The sequence below is a fragment of the Bufo gargarizans genome, chromosome 2, assembly GCF_014858855.1.
Source record: "Bufo gargarizans isolate SCDJY-AF-19 chromosome 2, ASM1485885v1, whole genome shotgun sequence".
Lineage (NCBI taxonomy): Eukaryota > Metazoa > Chordata > Amphibia > Anura > Bufonidae > Bufo > Bufo gargarizans.
The window spans coordinates 246,742,084-246,762,222 of record NC_058081.1 but is presented as its reverse complement, the minus strand read 5'-3'; the positions used below and the strand labels follow the sequence as shown (position 1 = coordinate 246,762,222).

At 38.1% G+C, this 20,139-nt stretch overlaps 1 protein-coding gene across 1 annotated transcript in view; it reads left to right on the top strand.

Moving 5' to 3' along the window:
- The first annotated feature begins 424 nt into the window (after positions 1–424).
- LOC122925814 (chloride anion exchanger-like) overlaps positions 425–20,139 on the top strand; it is a 63,373-nt gene continuing 43,658 nt past the window's right edge. The window contains exons 1-8 of the mRNA XM_044277170.1: positions 425–555; positions 1,630–1,769; positions 1,900–2,010; positions 3,041–3,177; positions 3,270–3,434; positions 6,763–6,915; positions 9,353–9,435; positions 14,497–14,644. Of these exons, the coding sequence (XP_044133105.1) occupies positions 425–555; positions 1,630–1,769; positions 1,900–2,010; positions 3,041–3,177; positions 3,270–3,434; positions 6,763–6,915; positions 9,353–9,435; positions 14,497–14,644 (1,068 nt within the window). The remainder of the gene's footprint in view (positions 556–1,629; positions 1,770–1,899; positions 2,011–3,040; positions 3,178–3,269; positions 3,435–6,762; positions 6,916–9,352; positions 9,436–14,496; positions 14,645–20,139) is intronic.

Here is a 20,139-nt window from a genome sequence, read left to right as displayed (position 1 = left end):
ATAGTTAGGACATCCCCTATGAGCTGAGAAAGAGATCTTGGTTGCAACATACAACAGCCCTGGTCCTGTTGTGCCAAAGCTGTCCACTTACTATTACATAGATGACCTTTCACTTGAATGGCCTACTGTATTCTAGGGATATCCAAGGTTGTCTATCAGCTTCTATCTGAAAAGGGATTGTCATCTTTGGCCAAAACCTTTAAGTAACTTAAATATAAAGTTTTTCTGTAAAAACAATTATAATATTTCTTGAATTCCAAGATATAACACTGTGCACAATCTACACACCATCTTTAAAAAAATATCATTCTGAGTATTAACATACTTTATTTTCTTTCACTTCTGCTCAGGTCATTTCCTTGTAATTGTTTGTCATTTATAATTCAAAAATTACTTGAAGCATCAAGATCAATTACTCAAAACAATGTACGAGGTGGTGGGAAACCAGTACGTGGTTTCCAGACCTGCATACTCTGAAAATGCTTTCCAAGTTGAGAATCAAAAAGTGAATAGATATCATAAAAGATTTCGGGATCATCTACGAGAAACTTTTGGGTAAGTGCCACGTTCCTGATTTTAGATATGTAGATTTTGGATGTGTACATCCATACAGTATCTGTATGCATATGTATCTGACACATGACTTGGCTACATTAGATAGCTGACAGCTGAATGCTTTCGTCAGGAGTTGTCAAACGTCTTAGGAGGCGACAGCTCCTTATTACAAATAAATCTGTTTGACCCACATAGGTGGAGGGTACATGTATATTATGTCCTGGTTGTGGGGACATAAGGTCCTCACTACTGCACCACACAGGAGAGATGATATCTTTATGTGTTGCTAGATTTTAACATTTGCCTAATATTGCCACGTTTTACTTAAGTTTTTTGAAATATATATTACTCTCATTGTAGCCCCAAGAACTATGACAATGTATATTATGACTGGCAATAGACAGAAAGTGTTCTACATATTGACACATATTTTTTTATTGAGAGTTTATATTTTTCTACCACCAGAAATATGAGGCATAATTACAATGTACATTGATGTCATTCATTCATCCTGTATACATCAATTCTCATCATGGGCTGATGATGCATAGTATAGACTTTTCCAACAAAATGTGACTCTACAGTCAAGTAATATACCCAACTGTTGTAGTAATCTGTACAGCACTGCATATCTCCATAATATGGCACCTGATGGCCAAGATCTCTTTATATTGAACTCACATGTAATCCAACAAAAAAAATCTGTCTATGCCCATATATGAAACTGGAGTCATTCAGAGATGCATAGAATTCTAGGGGTGCTACATTATAGCTCTGTACAATATGGAAGTCATACACAGTTACAATACCCAAGAACTATGTTTCCAACCAATTTAAGTGAGGCCAATTTAAGAGATATTACTATTCCAAATTTGATAACAATGTATCAATTATTCCTATTAGTATAGGCAATAATGAATTACAATTACTATATGTGGTGGGCATTGAACTCTCTATCTATTTCATAGAATCTTGACCACCAGTTATCCCTATCTGATCTGAACAGTGATAACTACATACCTTGAGTCGCCGATCCACTATGAAATAAGACATGTGATTGTCGTCCATTTCTAGGTGCTCAAAGCAGAAGGCTAAACGAATAGCATTTACATTTTTTCCCATTGCTTCATGGCTGCCTATGTACCGAATCAAAGAATGGATTCTCAGCGATCTTGTATCTGGAGTCAGCACTGGTCTAATTGCAGTCCTACAAGGTAAACTAACCATGTCAAATGATGCTGTAATAACTTTCACGAATTTCCTCTCATATACTGCAGAACCAATGTTGCACTGACAAAGCGAATGTTAATCTTTGTAGTGAGTTATAACTTTTTATCGTTTCAGGTCTTGCATTTGCTCTGCTGGTGAATGTCACTCCAGATTATGGACTGTATGCAGCTTTTTTTCCCGTTATCATCTACTTCTTTTTTGGTACATCTAAACACATATCAGTTGGTGAGTTGTTAAAATTATACAACTAGTAAAATGTGTGGAGGTGGAATATAACAACTGGTTTCAGGTTAACCTCTTGTTAAAGGCTAAGTAAACCATCACAACCATTTTTATTGCTCCAACTGAAGCAATTTAGGGGGACATTTATCACCCACTGTACACCAGAATGGTGGCATTAAAAAGTTGCTGTTGGGTGCTTGCCATGGTCATGCAAAATTTAGCAATTTTTGGGGGGTTTAGATCCTCACTCGACACTTTAAAAAAAATTGAGGCGAGCAGGGCAGTGAAGCAGTGTCTATAGAGTTATTATAATTTATACCAGGAAACTGGTAAGGGTTATATCAGAGATCTACACCAGCTACCTTTCCAGCTACCATTTTGGTGCACGGACTTGTACAGGTGCGCCAAATTATTAAGAGGTATGGGTTTCTCAATAACTATGGCGCATCTGATTCCAGCAGGGGATAGATTAAGACTGGCATGTAATATGCCAGTCATAATAAATGTCCTCCTTTATTAAAATGTCATATTTTTGGTGTCTACGGCTACAGTCATACTTAAAAAAAAGTGGATGAACTTAGCAGAAAGGGGCAAGGCCTTCTTGATTTTAAAACAGTTTACATCACAAATGCATCTTATTCCAAGTTGACGTCTTGTATGAAATGCCAGTCTTTAATTTGCCCGAATATGTTGTATTTTTTCTTTAAGATAACATCTCTTTTCCATACTATAACGAATATACACATTTTCTTTCACATGATCATAAAACTGATTTACTACTAAATCGATTCTACCTTAGACTTAGCTATTTGTTTGTGAAGATCATTAGTAGAGATGGGGGAGCCTAATGAAGAAAAAAGTTGTCACAGCAACGGCATTACAATATCATATAATAATAATAATAATACTTATTATTTTTATAGCACCACCATATTCAGCAGCGCTTTACAATATAGAAGAGATCTGATGAGGGAACCTGCTAATAAATTCTGTTACCCAAATAAATAATCACAGATCTTCTGTTTTATTGCAGGTCCCTTTCCTGTGTTGAGTTTAATGGTTGGCACAGCTGTGCTGCGGTTGTTTCCTGATGATCTAAATGATCCAGATTTGAATAGCAAAAGAGTTACTGTAGCCGCTTCAGTGACGGTACTAGCTGGGATCTTCCAGGTTAGTCCTGTTGGAACGTCCATGCGCTATGCTACTCCACATAGATACCAATTTCCAGTAATGGCCAATGCATTTTTTGTCTTCTTTTTCAGTTGGCATTAGGACTACTGCAAATTGGATTCATAGTCATCTACTTGTCGGATTCCTTGATTAGTGGTTTTACAACCGCTGCTGCCATTCATGTTTTAGTTTCACAGTTAAAGTTTATATTCGGCTTAACAGTTCCACCATTTAGTGGACCTTTGGCCTTGTTTTATGTAAGTATTCTTATGCTTTTTCTACATGTTTTCTCTACAACCTGCTATTATAAATACAGAAATATAATTATGAATGCCCTCAAACATTATTACTGTATATCTTCCCTGTATGACTTTGGTATCATCTACCTATATAAAATGAATAGGTCTTTAAACTCAGTTTTAGTCGCTTTTTAAGCCAATAGATCTACATTTATATGATTTTCTTAACATTGTCTAATATAGATTTTTTTAATTGCATTAGAGAAGAGTCTTTCACTAAACTTGCACTAGAACATATTTACAAAGTCACAATGTGGTTCTAGTGTTTCTGTTGCATGATACGTGGGTAACTACATATGTTCTACATTAAAGAGGCTGTCTAATGATGCCAACCATAAGATACATATGCATAGGCATACAAACTCTTGCATTTAACATATTAACTATTTCATTACTAGAGTGTTAACTTCCCCACCAAGGCCAATTTAAAATTTTTGTAGTAGGCCTATCTAACTACAAATAACTAATTCTGAGCTAACTTACATGTATTTGATATTATTTTTCACAGGAGACATTGGATTTTTCTTTTGTGACATTTGATTACAGATGTAATATTTAAAAAAAATTAAAGAAAAAAATGATAATTATGAATAAAATTAGATATTTCCTTTCTTCATTTTTTTTCCTAACTTTTTCCTAAATGTTACAAAACATTCCTAAAACCATTACTATATGTTTGCACTGTGAGAATGGATATCTACTGGCTGAGATCTACTGGCTGCCAAAACCCCAAGGAGTTTTGGGGTTTTGGCAGCCTATATTTCTGTTGCTGATTTAATGGCACAACACTGCCAAAACATTAGAAACGCCTTCAAAGTGACTATTTTGTTATGTTGAGTGTTGACCCAGAGGTATTCATATTAGGGAAATTCAGACATTTTAATACTAAATATAACTAAAATGAGCACCTATCTTTTTAATTTTTTTAAATGAAAGAAAATGGAAAAATATGCGTACATTTGTATATTTTACACATAAAAGTCTTCTATAAAATACTATTGCTAAACCTATAAAACTAATAACATTTTTTTTTTGCATGAAACAAAACTGGGGAAAAATTGTGTGTGTGTGTGTGTGTGTGTGTGTGTGTATATGTAGTAAACTATGCCATTGCTAAAGCTAATAACTATAGCTATAACTTTTTTATTATTTTTTATTTATTTTTTACTCTTTATTTTTTTATGAAAAAGTGAATTAACTCCTCCTGCCTCAGTCAGGGTAGGAAGGGGTTAATTCGCAGACAGCCGGATCAGTTACAGTGAGCAGAGGTCGCTCTCAAATAGCTGAAAGTGTCACTTCTGGCTTTTTATACTTTTCTTCACAGAGGATTGTTACAGCATTCAGATGCCCGGAGACCACTTTGGCTGGCTATAGGGTACCAACAGATCGTAATGTAATCCGACACATTTATATGTTAGTTTACAGTTAACAGCCTACCTCGACTACATAAAAAGTTGTGCAGCAGTAGGCAACTGGTAAATGCAATTTTCAAACTCACATCAACAGATGTTTAAGCTACTATTCACCTTTAGTGGTCTTTGGGAACTAAGTATACGTTTGTATAAAAACTAATTTCCACACTTTGTGGCAGTCCTTCCCCTTATTAGGTTTTAGTGGCTCTCTTTGGCTGTATTAGGGGGAGTTCACATCACAGTTTTTTTGCCGTTCCTCTGATCATCAAAAACGGATCCTGTAAAAAAAAAATGGATCCTGTGCATTCATTATGCATATTTGGCATAAGTTTGAGCCATTTCTGAGATCTGTTTTTAGATGGAATAAAAACTCCTGCATGTAGCAGTTTTTTCACGTCTAAAAAAAAGAATCTCAGACAGAAATGGCTTATCAAACAGATAGCCAAATGCGCATAACAGATGCATAGGATGCGTTTTTTACAGGATCCATTTTTTTCTGATGGGAATTCTCCCTTAAACTGTTGTCACAGTATTTAAAAATTACTTACGGGGATAGTATAAGAGTTAAAGGCAGTCTGTTGCCAGGAAATTCATTGTAAAACCAGAGACAATGCCTTGCAGGGCTAGCTCAGTTTGTTTATAGAGCATTTAATTTACTCTTGTCCCTGGGTTGTGTCTGGTATATGGATGCTGGACAGGAGTTGAACAGTTTCTGCAGAAAAACTCATCTGGAAAACGCAGTCTAGTTCTGGGCACCAGTACATAGAAAAGATGCACTGCAGCTGGAAAAAGTACAGAAGGAGAGCGACTAAAATGATAAGGGGCATGGAGGGTCTTAGTTATGAAGAAAGATTAAAAGATTTGAATTTATTTAGTCTTGAGAAGAGACATCTAAGGGGGAACATGATTAACCTGTACAAGTATATAAATGGGCCTTACAAAAAATACGGCGAAAAGCTGTTCCATGTAAAATGTGCTCAAAAGACAAGGGGGCACTGCCTCCGACTGAAGAAGAAAAAGTTCAGTCTCCAGAAACGTCAAAGCTTCTTTACTGTAAGAACTGTGAATCTGTGGAATAGACTTCCTCAGGACGTGGTCACAGCAAGAACAGTGGACAGTTTCAAAAAGAGTTTAGACGAATTCTTAAAAGTGAAAAACATAAATGCTTATGAAAATGTGCAGAAATCTGAGTCTCACTTCCTTCTGGGATTCGAGCCCCCACCTATCCCTTGGTTGAACTTGATGGACGTTTGTCTTTTTTCAACCGTATTAACTATGTAACTATGTAAATATAGTTTTAATAATATCAGCAACTCTGAGATCTAAGAGCTTAAAGGGGTTGTCCAGGTTCAGAGCTTAACCCGGACATACCCAGAATTTCACCCAGGCAGCCCCCCTGACTTGAGCATCGGAGCAGTTCATGCTCCAATGCTCTCCTTTGCCCTGCGCTAAATCGCGCAGGGCAAAGGTATTTTGTGGAGTTCCGGTGATGTACCGGGCTTTCCTTCGGGCTGCCAGATGGTGGCTTGATGGGCGGGCTTTAGCGCTGGCCTAGCCTGTAAAACGGCTAGGGCAGCGCTAAAGCCCGCCCATAAGAGCCGGTGACGTCACTGAACACATTGCTGGGCGGAAACCTCAAGCTCTGATGCTCAAGTCAGGGGGGCTGCCTGGGTGAAATTATGGGTATGTCCGGGTTCAGCTCTGAAACCGGACAACCCCTTTAACTTTGGCCAACAGTACGGCATAAAGGGCAAAGCTTTGATAACGTTTTCTAAAGTGAATATAATTACGAAAACAGGTAATGTGCTGATTAAAATTTTACTGTACACTGTACACATATTTTTAGTGTAATTGGAATTGCTTTTGATCTACAGACTTTGAAGGGTGTATTTACGGACATCACAAAGACAAATATTTGCGACCTTGTGACATCAATAATTATAATGGTGGTAGTATTTGCTGTGAAGGAAATCAATGATCGATATAAATCCAAGATACCTGTACCAATCCCTATTGAAGTTATAATGGTAAGTAACCAATTCTTTGAAATCAAAGTTTGATAAAACTATTAAACATGCTGAATATTATATTTAAAGGGTATGTTCCTCTTTGGACATAATTTGAACAGCTTATATATCTTTGTAAATACCTTTCATTGACAGCATGTACTGTACTCCAGAGCTGCAGTCACAGTTCTCCAGTCTTCAGATAACTTGACCTTGGATGAGCTGTTAAAAGAGGCTCCCCATCTCATAGATGGCAAACTGTTAGGATATGCCACCATTGTATGATTGTTGAGGGTCCGCCAGTGGCGTAACTATAAGTGACTGGGCCCCACACCAAATTTTTAAAAGCCCCTCCCCCCAGCAACTCCCTCCAACTGTGCAAACCTCACACTTGTGACTAGTCAAGATCACTTTTCCAGACCAGGCCATCCAACCACTCCATCCATATCCTACATGTATATACTGTATGTCATGTCACTGTACATACTGTCACTATATATAATGTCATTGTATAATACTGTTGATGGTGCCCTGACAATAAAATCTTTTAGCCGTCCTCCTGGGTAGACCCCTTCTGATTTCGGCCCCATAGCAGGTGCTTTCCCTGCTTCCACTATAGCTACGCCCCTGGGGTCCATGATGGCAGACTCACCAATGCTGAGAATGAAAATGGCTATAGCACTGTATCCTCTTCATTTTTTTTCCTGCAAAAAAAGCCACTGGCCACCAGACTGTTCGTAGAGCCGCATACTGGCCCTATTCGAGTGAATGTGACTGGCTGGAGACAATGCTTTGCTGTGCTATGAAAAGTTTGAAGGGATCACAGTGTTATACTAGCACTGTGTCCTCACCATTCTCAGGATCAGTGAAGGTCCTAGTGGTCTGACCTTCACTGATCATAAAGTGATGACATAGAAATATGCCATAACGTTATATGATGTGGAAATGTCTGACAACTACCTTTTTGCAATTCTGGAGTATAGTACAATGTGTAACACAGGATAAGGACAATTTACTATTAATGACCGAACCTCAAGATAGGCCATGAATATCAGATTGGTGAGGATCCTGCACTCCGTAACCCCACTGATCAGCTGTTCAGCAGTAGATGTTACTACTGAAGTGAATGGGAACAGTATTGCAGTAGCCAACTCTCTCCACTACACATGATGGATGAAGGTGTAGTTCTGATATCAAAGCTTGTGCAAATCAGCTAATAAACAGGAAGCATGGTGTTGGACCCCTGTTGATTAGATAATTATTGATCATATTGATGATAAGCCACCAATATAAATAAACTGGAAAACGTTTTTAACATGAGCAATCATCACAGATATACTGTATGTGAATTAGGTGTTTAGGACAAGAACGACCCATCACCTCTTCCATCTATCTAGTAACTTGTGTTACATAGTATTTCTGGATCAACTGAGATGTTACACTGTTAAAGCGTAACCTAAAGTCACTGGGTCCCAATTCAAAATCTGTTACAGGCCTCTTAGCTACCATTAGTGATGAGCGGCAGGGGTCATATTCGAATTTGAATTTTGCGATATTTTGCAAATATTTTTTAGAATATTCGTCGAATATTCGAAAATTCACGATTTTTTTTACTCGAAAAATCAGCAAGATAATGATTGTGTAATATGCGAATTTTCGTATTCAAATTTTTATTGAGAATTTTTCAACTTACAACTATTAGACAAAGAACATTATAGCACTATATTAGCTAAATTGCTCTATATTAGTTGTTTTTTTGAATATTCGCTATATTGCTATAACTTTGTTTTTTCGAATATTTGTAATATTCTAAAACAAGAATATATAGCAATATAGCGAATATTCGAAAAAACTAATATAGAGCAAAATTCGCAAACACTACTACTCCTAAAGTCAAGTATATTGCAGCCTTCTTATTGGCCCACAAGCTAGAAGCAGGGAGGGATCATGTGTACAGATAAAAATAAAAAATAATCGAATAAAAAAAAAGGAAAAAAATTTGAATATTCAAAATTACGAATATAGATAATTATATTCTAAATATTCGCGAATTTTCGAAGTACCTATATTCGCGATAAAAATTCAAAATTCAAATATTCGTTATCAACACTAGCTACCATGTCCCATTTATAACACTTGAGTCTTCCTATGTGTTTGAGTAGTCTTTGGGCAACCTCTGGCAACTCTGTATTGTACAATGGTTTAACCTTTTTAACTAATCATCATTTTCTTATGGAAGTCAGCTGCTTCTTTGCGTTACAAGTTGTTTTTTAAATATAATACAATTGACTAACAATTACAAGTGACTAATTGTATTTGGCATATAGAAGACAGGGAAACTGAATAAATTTGTACATTAATATTTCACTATTATAGAACAATTTGATAGAATTCATGACTGGCAATATTTCTGTGTATTTATACTTACTTATATGTGTTCATTTTTTTTCTTTTGTAGACAGTAATTGCAACAGGCGTATCGTATGCATTCAATTTCCAGGCAATATATAAGGTTGACATTGTTGGAAAATTGCAAAAGGGGTATGAACACCTAAATGTTTCTTTCTATAAAATAGTCAGACCCAATGTTGTGAGCTGTCCTCTTCTGTGGAGCCTTTTATTATATTTGTTATATCTTTCTGTAGAATTTCTAGTCCCCTTTATAGGTAATGTGCATAGCAACAACAGGTGATTCCAGCTATGACAGTGTAACCAAAGGGTTGTCTCCAAACTCTGTATGGCATGTAAACCTGTGTTCTTAAATAGGGTTATTTAAGCATATTTGCAAGACATTTTATTTAACTCATACAACTCCTTTAAGTAGACATCCCACCATACTCCATTATCTGTCACTCCCTTTTGCTCTGATTTTATTTATGATTGTTAAAAATAATCATATTATCTATAGCACTAAAATTGAACTGTTATAATCTGCTCGGTTTGTCAGTGCATCCACAGGATTATTCACACATTTTCTCTGTCATTAATGGTAAACCTTACAAAGGGGAGATACACAGTATTAAGCTTCTAGGCCTCTTTTCTGGTATAGAAAAGTCACACATTTTGGCACAAGTCCTGGATTGAAAAATGTGCAACTTTTTTACCCTTCCCAACTCTCAGGTTACTTTTGTAAATAGTATGCAAGGTGTGAGCGGCAGAAGGCAGGCCATTGGCAAGACCTCTGCAGATTATCCCACTACAATTTATCTCCCATGGGTGCATACCCTAAGAGTCTGCACTGTAGTTCTGGAAATTACTGTAATATCTGTACTATTTCAGTAGTATGTCAGTGTCATTACAATGCTGCATCTCTCCGGAGACTCTCAAAGTCACTGTTAAAAGTATGTTAGATAGCAATTATTTGAAGTGTCAAGCAATTTACTTCTGTATATTTTTAATGGAGTAAAAAGAAAGATATTTAATCACCAGTCCGCAAAAGATTCTGCTGCAGGTCCGAGGAGTGTTGTGGGGTCGATCACACTTTCATGGAAATTACATATAGGGTTTGGACCGCGCGTATCATAAATAGACGGTATACAAACAGTTTTTTTCTCCTCCTTTTAGAAAGGTACCGAGGTCTGCAGATGTCCTATTTGTGGATATCCTGCAACTTGTAAAAAATTGGAATAGTGCAAATCCGTATGGTTGTGCTATCCTGTAATGCGCAGATTGTACTTACACGGCACTCCACCAACACCAGGCGTATCAAAGGTATCCTCCGTGGCTTGTTTGATTCTTTGCAGCGAAGGTCCACGTTTACACGCCAGTGCACAGAGTTCAACCACGGACTTAATTCCAGCACACACCAGATGAGTCTGCTAGTATTCCCAATTTCTTTTGAATTAAAAATGTCTATGGATACAAGTGGCTCCTACCATAGTGCGTTTTTTAGTTCCCCAGAACATTGTGTGAACTGGGTTATGAACGAAAAACGAAAGTCAGTTGTGTTTTTCAGTATTTTTGGATTATTTGGGGTCTCCTCCCTTTGTTTTATTGTATCTTTTATACATCTCTCCAATTTTTCGCTCTCATATCCTTTTTCTAAGAAACGTTCTTTTATTATTTTACTTTGTTCTTTAAACATAGCTGTGTCAGTGCAGTTGCGGTGGATTCTCTGGACCTGTCCCTTGGGTATATTTTGAAGCCAGGGGGCATAATGGCAGCTGGTTAAATCTATATACCCGTTGACATCAGTGGGCTTAAAACAGGTCTTAGTTTTGAGGTGTCCCTCATCCACATATATAGTTAGGTCCAGAAAATCCACCGAAACCGCACTAACAGTGCTAGTGAAACTTAAGTTCCATTCCTTATTTTCCAATCCTCTAATAAACGCCTCCAGCTGATTTTTTTCCCCTTCCCATATCACCAGGCGATCATCTATATACCTTTTCCAAATTCTTAATGTCCCACTTTTTTCACATTTGTTCACCTTGGGGTCAATGTAATGTTTTTCCCACATGGTCATAAAAATATTTGCAAAACTGGGGGCGAATTTCACCCCCATCGCCGTTCCGACCTTCTGCAAATAATACTGGCCCTTAAACCAAAAATAATTATTATCCAGGCAGAATTCCACACAATGTACGATGAAGTCAGCTTCTGTTTTTATCATATCAGGGTCATCATACAGGGTATCTTTTATTGCTTGTAATCCTTTGTTTTTTGGTATAATGGTGTACAGGGAGGATACGTTGATGGTGGCCATCCATGTATTCTCCCCAACCCCCTGTAGTTCTTTTATCATTTTCACCACACAACCACTATCCTTCAAAAATGACGGTGCTAGGGGTACGTATTTCTGTAAAAAATTATCTATGTATTCCGTGATCCTACTGGTCAGGGAATTAATCCCTGACACTATGGGTCTACCAGGGGGATTTATGGGGCTTTTGTGGATCTTCGGTAATACATAGATAATTGGGGTCGTAGGTTCTTTTATATTCAGATAATATATATAAAAAAATAAATTAAAAAAATGGATTATCTGAATATAAAAGAACCTACGACCCCAATTATCTATGTATTACCGAAGATCTACAAAAGCCCCATAAATCCCCCTGGTAGACCCATAGTGTCAGGGATTAATTCCCTGACCAGTAGGATCACGGAATACATAGATAATTTTGTACAGAAATACGTACCCCTAGCACCGTCATTTTTGAAGGATAGTGGTTGTGTGGTGAAAATTATAAAAGAACTACAGGGGGTTGGGGAGAATACATGGATGGCCACCATCAACGTATCCTCCCTGTACACCATTATACCAAAAAACAAAGGATTACAAGCAATAAAAGATACCCTATATGATGACCCTGATATGATAAAAACACAAGCTGACTTCATCGTACATTGTGTGGAATTCTGCCTGGATCATAATTATTTTTGGTTTAAGGGCCAGTATTATTTGCAGAAGGTTGGAACGGCGAAGGGGGCGAAATTCGCCCCCAGTTTTGCAAATATTTTTATGACCATGTGGGAAAAACATTACATTGACCCCAAGGTGAACAAATGTGAAAAAAGTGGGACATTAAGAATTTGGAAAAGGCATATAGATGATTGCCTGGTGATATGGGAAGGGGAAAAAAATCAGCTGGAGGCGTTTATTAGAGGATTGGAAAATAAGGAATGGAACTTAAGTTTCACTAGCACTGTTAGTGCGGTTTCGGTGGATTTTCTGGACCTAACTATATATGTGGATGAGGGACACCTCAAAACTAAGATCTATTTTAAGCCCACTGATGTCAACGGGTATATAGATTTTACCAGCTGCCATTATGCCCCCTGGCTTCAAAATATACCCAAGGGACAGGTCCAGAGAATCCACCGCAACTGCACTGACACAGCTATGTTTAAAGAACAAAGCAAAATAATAAAAGAACGTTTCTTAGAAAAAGGATATGAGAGCGAAAAATTGGAGAGATGTATAAAAGATACAATAAAACAAAAGGAGGAGACCCCAAATAATCCAAAAATACCGAAAAACACAACTGACTTTCGTTTTTCGTTCATAACCCAGTTCACACAATGTTCTAGGGGAACTAAAAAATGCAATCAAAAGAAACTGGCCCATTCTGAAAAAAGATCCAGTACTTGGACCTGCAATTCCCGAACAACCACTGGTCATCTACAAAAGAGCACCTAATTTACAAAACAAATTAGTACATAGTGCTATTCGACCTGAGGAGACTAATAAAAAAAGAAAAAATAGTTTTAATTGGTGTGGTTTCTGCATTGCCTGTAAAAATAGAAAAAGAACAGAAAGATCACAAAATAGTACTACAGTACACAGTATTGTGAAAGGCAAACAATTGGAAGTAGTGGGAGAGATGACATGCCATATCAAAGGGGTCGTATATGTACTGGAGTGCCCATGTGGCCTCCAGTATGTAGGTCGTACCATCAGACCCCTCAAGGTCCGGATACAGGAGCATATAAGAAATATCAAGAAGGGGCTAGAAAGTCATGGTCTTTCGGCGCACTATAAAAAACATCACCAAAAGAACCCAGAGGGATTCAAATTTATGGGGGTAGAACTAGTACAAAACCATTGGAGGGGAAGAAGTTTTTTAGAGAAAATTAATAAAAAAGAAAGTAGGTGGATATATGAATTGAGTACGCTACAGCCAGGGGGCCTGAATGTAGAATTTGATCTGCAAGCTGTTTTAAATTAATTACAGAAGTTGGTGGAACCACTATTCCCATGTGAATTAGGACCTAAAGATGCGCGGTTTTTCCCATTGAGAACTAAGATATACAAGTGTAGGGTTAAGTGATAGAAAAAAAGAGGAGGTGTTTGGAGTAGCACATCAGGTGCTTGATTAACGCTAGCCTACCAAATAAAAAAGAAGGGGGAGGGAGAGATGATGTGTGCCCCTGACGAAGCTCAAGGAGCGAAACCTGGGTCGGGCAAAGAAAAAGACGCTGGGATTTTTAATGCGATTTTAAAGTGCATGTTTGTAAGTATGTACTGAATAAACCTTTTAAACTAGCTATCGGAGCTTCACTATGGTAGGAGCCACTTATATCCATAGAAATTTTTTAATCAAAAGAAATTGGGAATACTAGCAGACTCATCTGGTGTGTGCTGGAATTAAGTCCATGGTTGGACTCTGTGCGCTGGCGTGTGAACGTGGACCTTCGCTGCGAAGAATCAAACAAGCCACGGAGGATACCTTTGATACGCCTGGTGTTGGTGGAGTGCCATGTAAGTACAATCTGCGCATTGCAGGATAGCACAACCATACGGATTTACACTATTACAATTTTTTACAAGTTGCAGGATATCCACAAATAGGACATCTGCAGACCTTGGTACCTTTCTAAAAGGAGGAGAAAAAAACTGTTTGTATACCGTCTATTTATGATACGAGGTCCAAACCCTATATGTATATTTTTAATGATCTGATCTTTATTTTTGCATTTTGGCATTTGAGTTATCAAATATTTCCACATAAATGCTATGTTCAGCCATCAAATTCTATTTATACAAGAGTATTAGTCTGAAGTAACACATAACTAAAGTAAGTAAAAAAGTAAAGGAAATATCGCTAAAACTTACTGTTTCTTTTTTTTTTTTTTTTTTTTCATACTCTTCTCATACAGTTTTCAGCCTCCACTGGCACCAAGTCTTTCGGTATTCCAAGACTGTGTAGCTGATGGCTTTTCCATCGGAATTGTCGGATTTGCTGTAGCTTTTTCTGTGGCCAAAGTCTATTCCATAAAGCATGACTATGTAATAAATGGTAATCAGGTAAGTTACATCATTCTTTTAACTAGGGAGGAGCAAAGTTTTAAAAATCTCGATCTGGCAAAATCGAAATTAACCAAGAAATGCAATTTGTTACCAATTAATTTGTCATGAATTGCTATAAATCAAGGTATATTAATTAGGACAAAGCCACATGGAGCAGCCGTGCTGCGGTGAAGAACCGTACAGCCAATTACCCTGCAGCTGCCTTTCATTTAATAATGAAGTCCATACTGTATAGTCCTTCTTCATTGTTAATGGCCGCACTGCACCTATAAATAGGGGCTATTGCTGGTATGGGGTTTGGCTGGTCAGGTGGGGGGGGGGGCAATATACATATTATTGCTGTTCTCCTACAGGTTATTTGACAGTTAACACTGAATATTATTCAGCTCTGGCATACCCAGTTCTCAAACCCCAGCACACTCCTGCCGTTTAGGTGGGAGCCCTTTTTCTGCCATCTGCTTTTCCTTCTTTTATATGTCATCTAATATTGATGAGAATTTGTCATCAGGAACATCCAGCTCCTCCTGTCTCTGACTTTTCTAGGACATGGAGACTTTGAAGGATGATTTGGAAGAGGCAAAGCCAGTGAAAGATCAGGATGGTCACTGGTGTTGAGCAAATCAAAGTGAAACTAATTGAAATCGATCAGAATTTCAGGAAAAATTTGATTTGCTATAAATCCGAATTTCCTCATGCTTTGTGGTAACAAATCAGGTTTTTTTTCTAAAATGGTTGATGCACATGTTATAAAGTGTAAGTAAGAAGCCCGGGAAGGAGATATGACCCATAATGCCTTGCAGCCAGCCCATCAGCAGATAGCCATCCCCTGTGATGTCACAGCCCTATAAAAATCCTAATCCCACCCAGTCTCCACCATTTTACAGTGACAAGGACATAGTTTAACAAAGCTTAAATTGTAGAATCTTGGATATGGACAGTGCAGAGACAGTGTAGGGAGCTCATAGGGAGAGTGTTTAGACACTGTAGTGAGAGCATAAGGAGACTGCAGGGACAGTGCAGGCTCTGTGTAATTGCCCTGTGCATCTTGTTCCACTGCTGTGCCATTTATACTTAATCTGTTCTGTTATACATAGACTGTGCATCAAATTTAGTCTCAACAGTCAGTCTAATATATTGATGCATGCACCTACTTCATCTGATGCATAATTAATCCATCTGATTAATAATTAATCCATTCAGTTATACATAGTGCATCAAACTCATTGTCAGCAGGTGTTCCAAAATATAGGAAGGTTTATATATACTTAATGTGTTCTACTTTAAATAGACTGACTGTGCAGAGTGTCCTTTAGCTTATCGATGTCTGGTACAGTTCTCACCAGAGCTGATGTGTAGGGCTGTAACTATGGCCAAGAACAATATATGTCCATTAGAGCCCACTGGGTAAATGTGGTTCCAGCCCAGGCAGCAACTTGGCCAGGTGATGGCAATGCCGACTCCACGTTGTAATCATGGGATTTCTGCCCCAATGTCCTCCTCTACTTCTACTGTAGGCACAGTTCGGAGTGGTCCTCCAGCATACCACCAATGCAAAGCATGACGTGTCACACCGTTCTGCACCTGGTGAAGCCTGGGTGAACTCCGGGGAGGAACTGGTCCGTGAATTCTGCCTGTCTCTTCACCAATTGGAGATAGGAACATGGTCACTAATAATGGGATGAACATTCTATCTGCACTGTGTCAGGGAGGGCAGACCCATGCACTCTGCATGACAGACCCATGCACTCTTCAATCTCCTTTTCACCCGGTTCCTCAAGTCTTCCACTGAACTGCAAGAGCTGATAAAAATGTCCAGGAAACTGTGCATGCACTTCAGCCACTCTTACCATGCAAAACACGCCCTCCTTGAGCTGCAAAGGTAGAATGGTGTTCCCCTACATCGCCTCATATGCAAAATTTCCACAAGTTGGAACTCTAGTCTCCACATGTTGGACCGACTGTATGAGCAGAGGAAACCCGTGACCAGTTTCTTGATGATGCAGGCAGACAGGACTACTCCCCGGTGTAACTCTGACGTTAGACAGTGGCAGCTCATGTGTGACACCTGCTGTATGCTCAGACCCTTTGAGGAGGCCAATTTATTTGCCAATCACGAGGACTACAGGTGAATTGATGTTGATTGAATCGAACTCCACAAAGTGGAATCTGATCTGAATTTCAGGGAAAATTTGATTCACCATGAAGCTAAATTTCCTCGTGCTTTGTGGTAGCAATTCGATTTTCCCTAAATAGCAGTATAAAATAATTTTAAAAAATCATACTTCCCTCATCCGTTTGAGCGTGAAGAGCCAGCGGCCTCCATTTTTTATTGAAGATCCTGCACATGGTGATATAGGACGGCCTACTCTAGGTTTAGGTCTCATGAATAGATCTGCACCTGTTGTGGGTTTGATACCTACAGGGGCAGCATTTTTTTTTCTTTACTGAAGAATGCTGTATGCTTTTTTTTTTTGTTTAGCTGGGTGTTAGCTTGGAATGTAGGTGGCCTGCACGATGATGCGCATGTCCATATATGTGACCTGTCTGTCATTCTGATGCAGAGTAACTGTTTAGCTACCAGAAAGGACTAGCTATGCATGTTGCTGCACTGCACAGTGATGTACACCAGGATACATTCTCCCTAAAGTTTAACTGCAGGCTGGGATAAACCTGATTTAAAGTGTTTTGTGACAAATTAATTTGTATTGAAGCAAAGTTTTTGGAAAAATTTTGCGAAGCGGCAGAATCAATTTTTTTTAAACTTCGCTTATCTCTATGGTTGGCATACTGGCAGGGGAATAATAAAGGTTTCTATCTTATTGGTATTAAATTACATTTACAACTGATGTAGGAATAAGAAAATGTAAGAATATATAAAACTGATGCAGAATAAGTCATGCTGCACTCTCCCTCTCTAATATATTATTTGCAGCAACACTGTTCCTAGCGCATGAGAACTTGCCACCAGTGATGGCCAGTTCACAGTGTTCACCAGCGAACACATGCGGGCTGCCATCTTTAGTAAGGTTAGACTCACCCGTCCGGCGATGCATAGGTAAGCCCTTACCTGTGCCTGTGCCGCGAGTCGGTCTGAAATCAAATGCGGTCACCGGGAGCAGGCAGTTCCAAGAACAGCCGTCTGGGGCCTTTATCAGGCTGGCCATCACTGCGAACTGGGCATCACTGCTTGCCACATCTCACCCTATGCTCAGCTCACAGAACAATGGCGGAGACCATGCGGGCTGAAGGTTTTATAGGGCTGTGACATCACAGGGGATGGTTATCTGTGGATTGGCAGGCTCCATGGCAATATGGTTGATGTCCAGTTCCTGGGCCTCTTACTGTCACTATGTTACACGTGTAGCCGACATTTTAGAAAAACATGATTCATTACCACAAAGCGTGAGGAAATTCGGATTCGTTGCAAATGTAAGTTTTCCTAAACTTCGGTTCAAATTCAAATTCGAATGCTTCACTTCATTCAACACTACTTTTAACCATTTCACACAAGAGATTAGATGTCATTCAAATAGCAGCACTCTGTGATGAGCTTGAAGGATTGTGCATGAAGTTCCTGTCTCAGTAGTACAGAGTCATAGAGACTATTTGTGCCACTATATGGCATTCTGAATGGTGCTGTGTTTCAGAGATATTCTCACCTAGAAACTATTGTTCAAGGGAAAATAATCCCACAGTACAGCTCTTGATTGAACACATCACATTTAAAAAAAAATCTCTGTATGCTACCATATGAGAGTACAATAGGGCCTCATAGAAGTCCATGGACACCGTACTAAGGCTCCTTAGAAGCAAAAGGCCATGCAAAATGGCTGTTATTTTATAGAATAATCTCTAAGAATCATTTCTATCACTTATTATATTACAAGGTACACATTGTAAAATCAATTTTTTTTTTTTTTTTTTTTTTTTTTTTTTATTGGGAAAACTACAAAACATTTACAATAAAAAAAGAATTTTTTTACAATCTCTCAATTCTTAGTGACCCAAATAGTTATATATAAATATATTCCGCTCATCTTTTCATAGTATTTATAGAAAAGAAAAGAAAACCCTCCCCTCCCTCCCTCCCTCCCAATTTGTGGTGCGTCAAAGTAGGACCCCTATATATGAAACAACCTGATCTCAGCTAACCAAACCTCCAACCACCCCATATCCTACTCCATTGGTATTCGTTTTCCCTCCGTCTATATAGAATTTTTTCATAGTTCTTTACTTTATCAATTAAATTTATCCATGTGTTTATGTCTGGAGTGGATCGGGCAAACCAGTTCCGGCTGATCAAAACTCTAGCCAGCATCAATATTCTGCTCAAAAAAATCTTTTGATGGTTATGATTTTTTAGTTTGGAGAGATCATTAAGAACAAATACTTGTGGTTCAAAAGGAATTCGAATTTTTAGTTTACACATAATACAGTTATTGATACCATTCCAGTAGTTTATAAGTTCTGGACAGGTCCATATCATATGGAGGAAATCTGCTCCAACAGTATCACATTTGGGACAGTTGGACGTGTCTCTTAACCCACATTTGTTCATCCACAATGGAGTAATATATAATCTGTGGCAGATATAAAATTGTATTAGAACATGGTTAAAGTTCTGGGATAGTGAAGTTAAATTCCCAAAAATATTCTCCCACCCTTCTATTTGTAAATTCGGACAATCCACCTCCCACAATTTTTGTCCTGGTGAGTGTATATCACTAAACCGTACCTTAAGTAATAACTTATATATATTTGAAATTTTTATTCTAGAAAGTGTACCCCCTACCCAATCATTCAAAAAGGATAAATTATCTATATCCAACATCCGCTTATCATCCAAACTTGATAATACAGAACGCAATTGGAAATACCTAAACCATGAAAAAATTTTATATTTTGTGTCATTTCTGTATAGGGTTTAATTTCTCTATCTTTAACTACCTGTGAAATATATAAAATTTTATTTTTCTGCCAAAATGTGTCGGCTGCAATTTCATCCAGCCTTTGTAAATACAAATTATGCCAAAGAGGCGTAAATGTGAGTGAACCCTTAACCTTCAACCATGTCCTAGTTGTAGCCCACACCTTAAGGAGTAGTTTTATAGTCTCTCTATAGCCTTGCTCATAACTCTTCAATAGCCCAGATTCCAACAAGGAAAAAATATTATTATGAGCGTGACTAGTTACCAACTTCCCCAGAAGTGCGCTATGCTCTGATTCGTAGCATCTCAGTAGCTGGGCTGCAATAAAGTACCCCTTAAAATAGGGGAGATTTAAACCCCCGCACTCCACTGATCTATACAGGTACTCCAGCTTAATTCGAACTCGCTTTCTTCCCCATATTAGATCATTAATTAGTCTCTCCATAAGTTTAAAATGTTTATCTTGTATCCAAATAGGTGTATTCCTGAGCACATAAAGAAATTGTGGTAGTATCACCATTTTAACTAGTGAAACTCGATCAGCTCTAGATAAGGGAAGTTTCA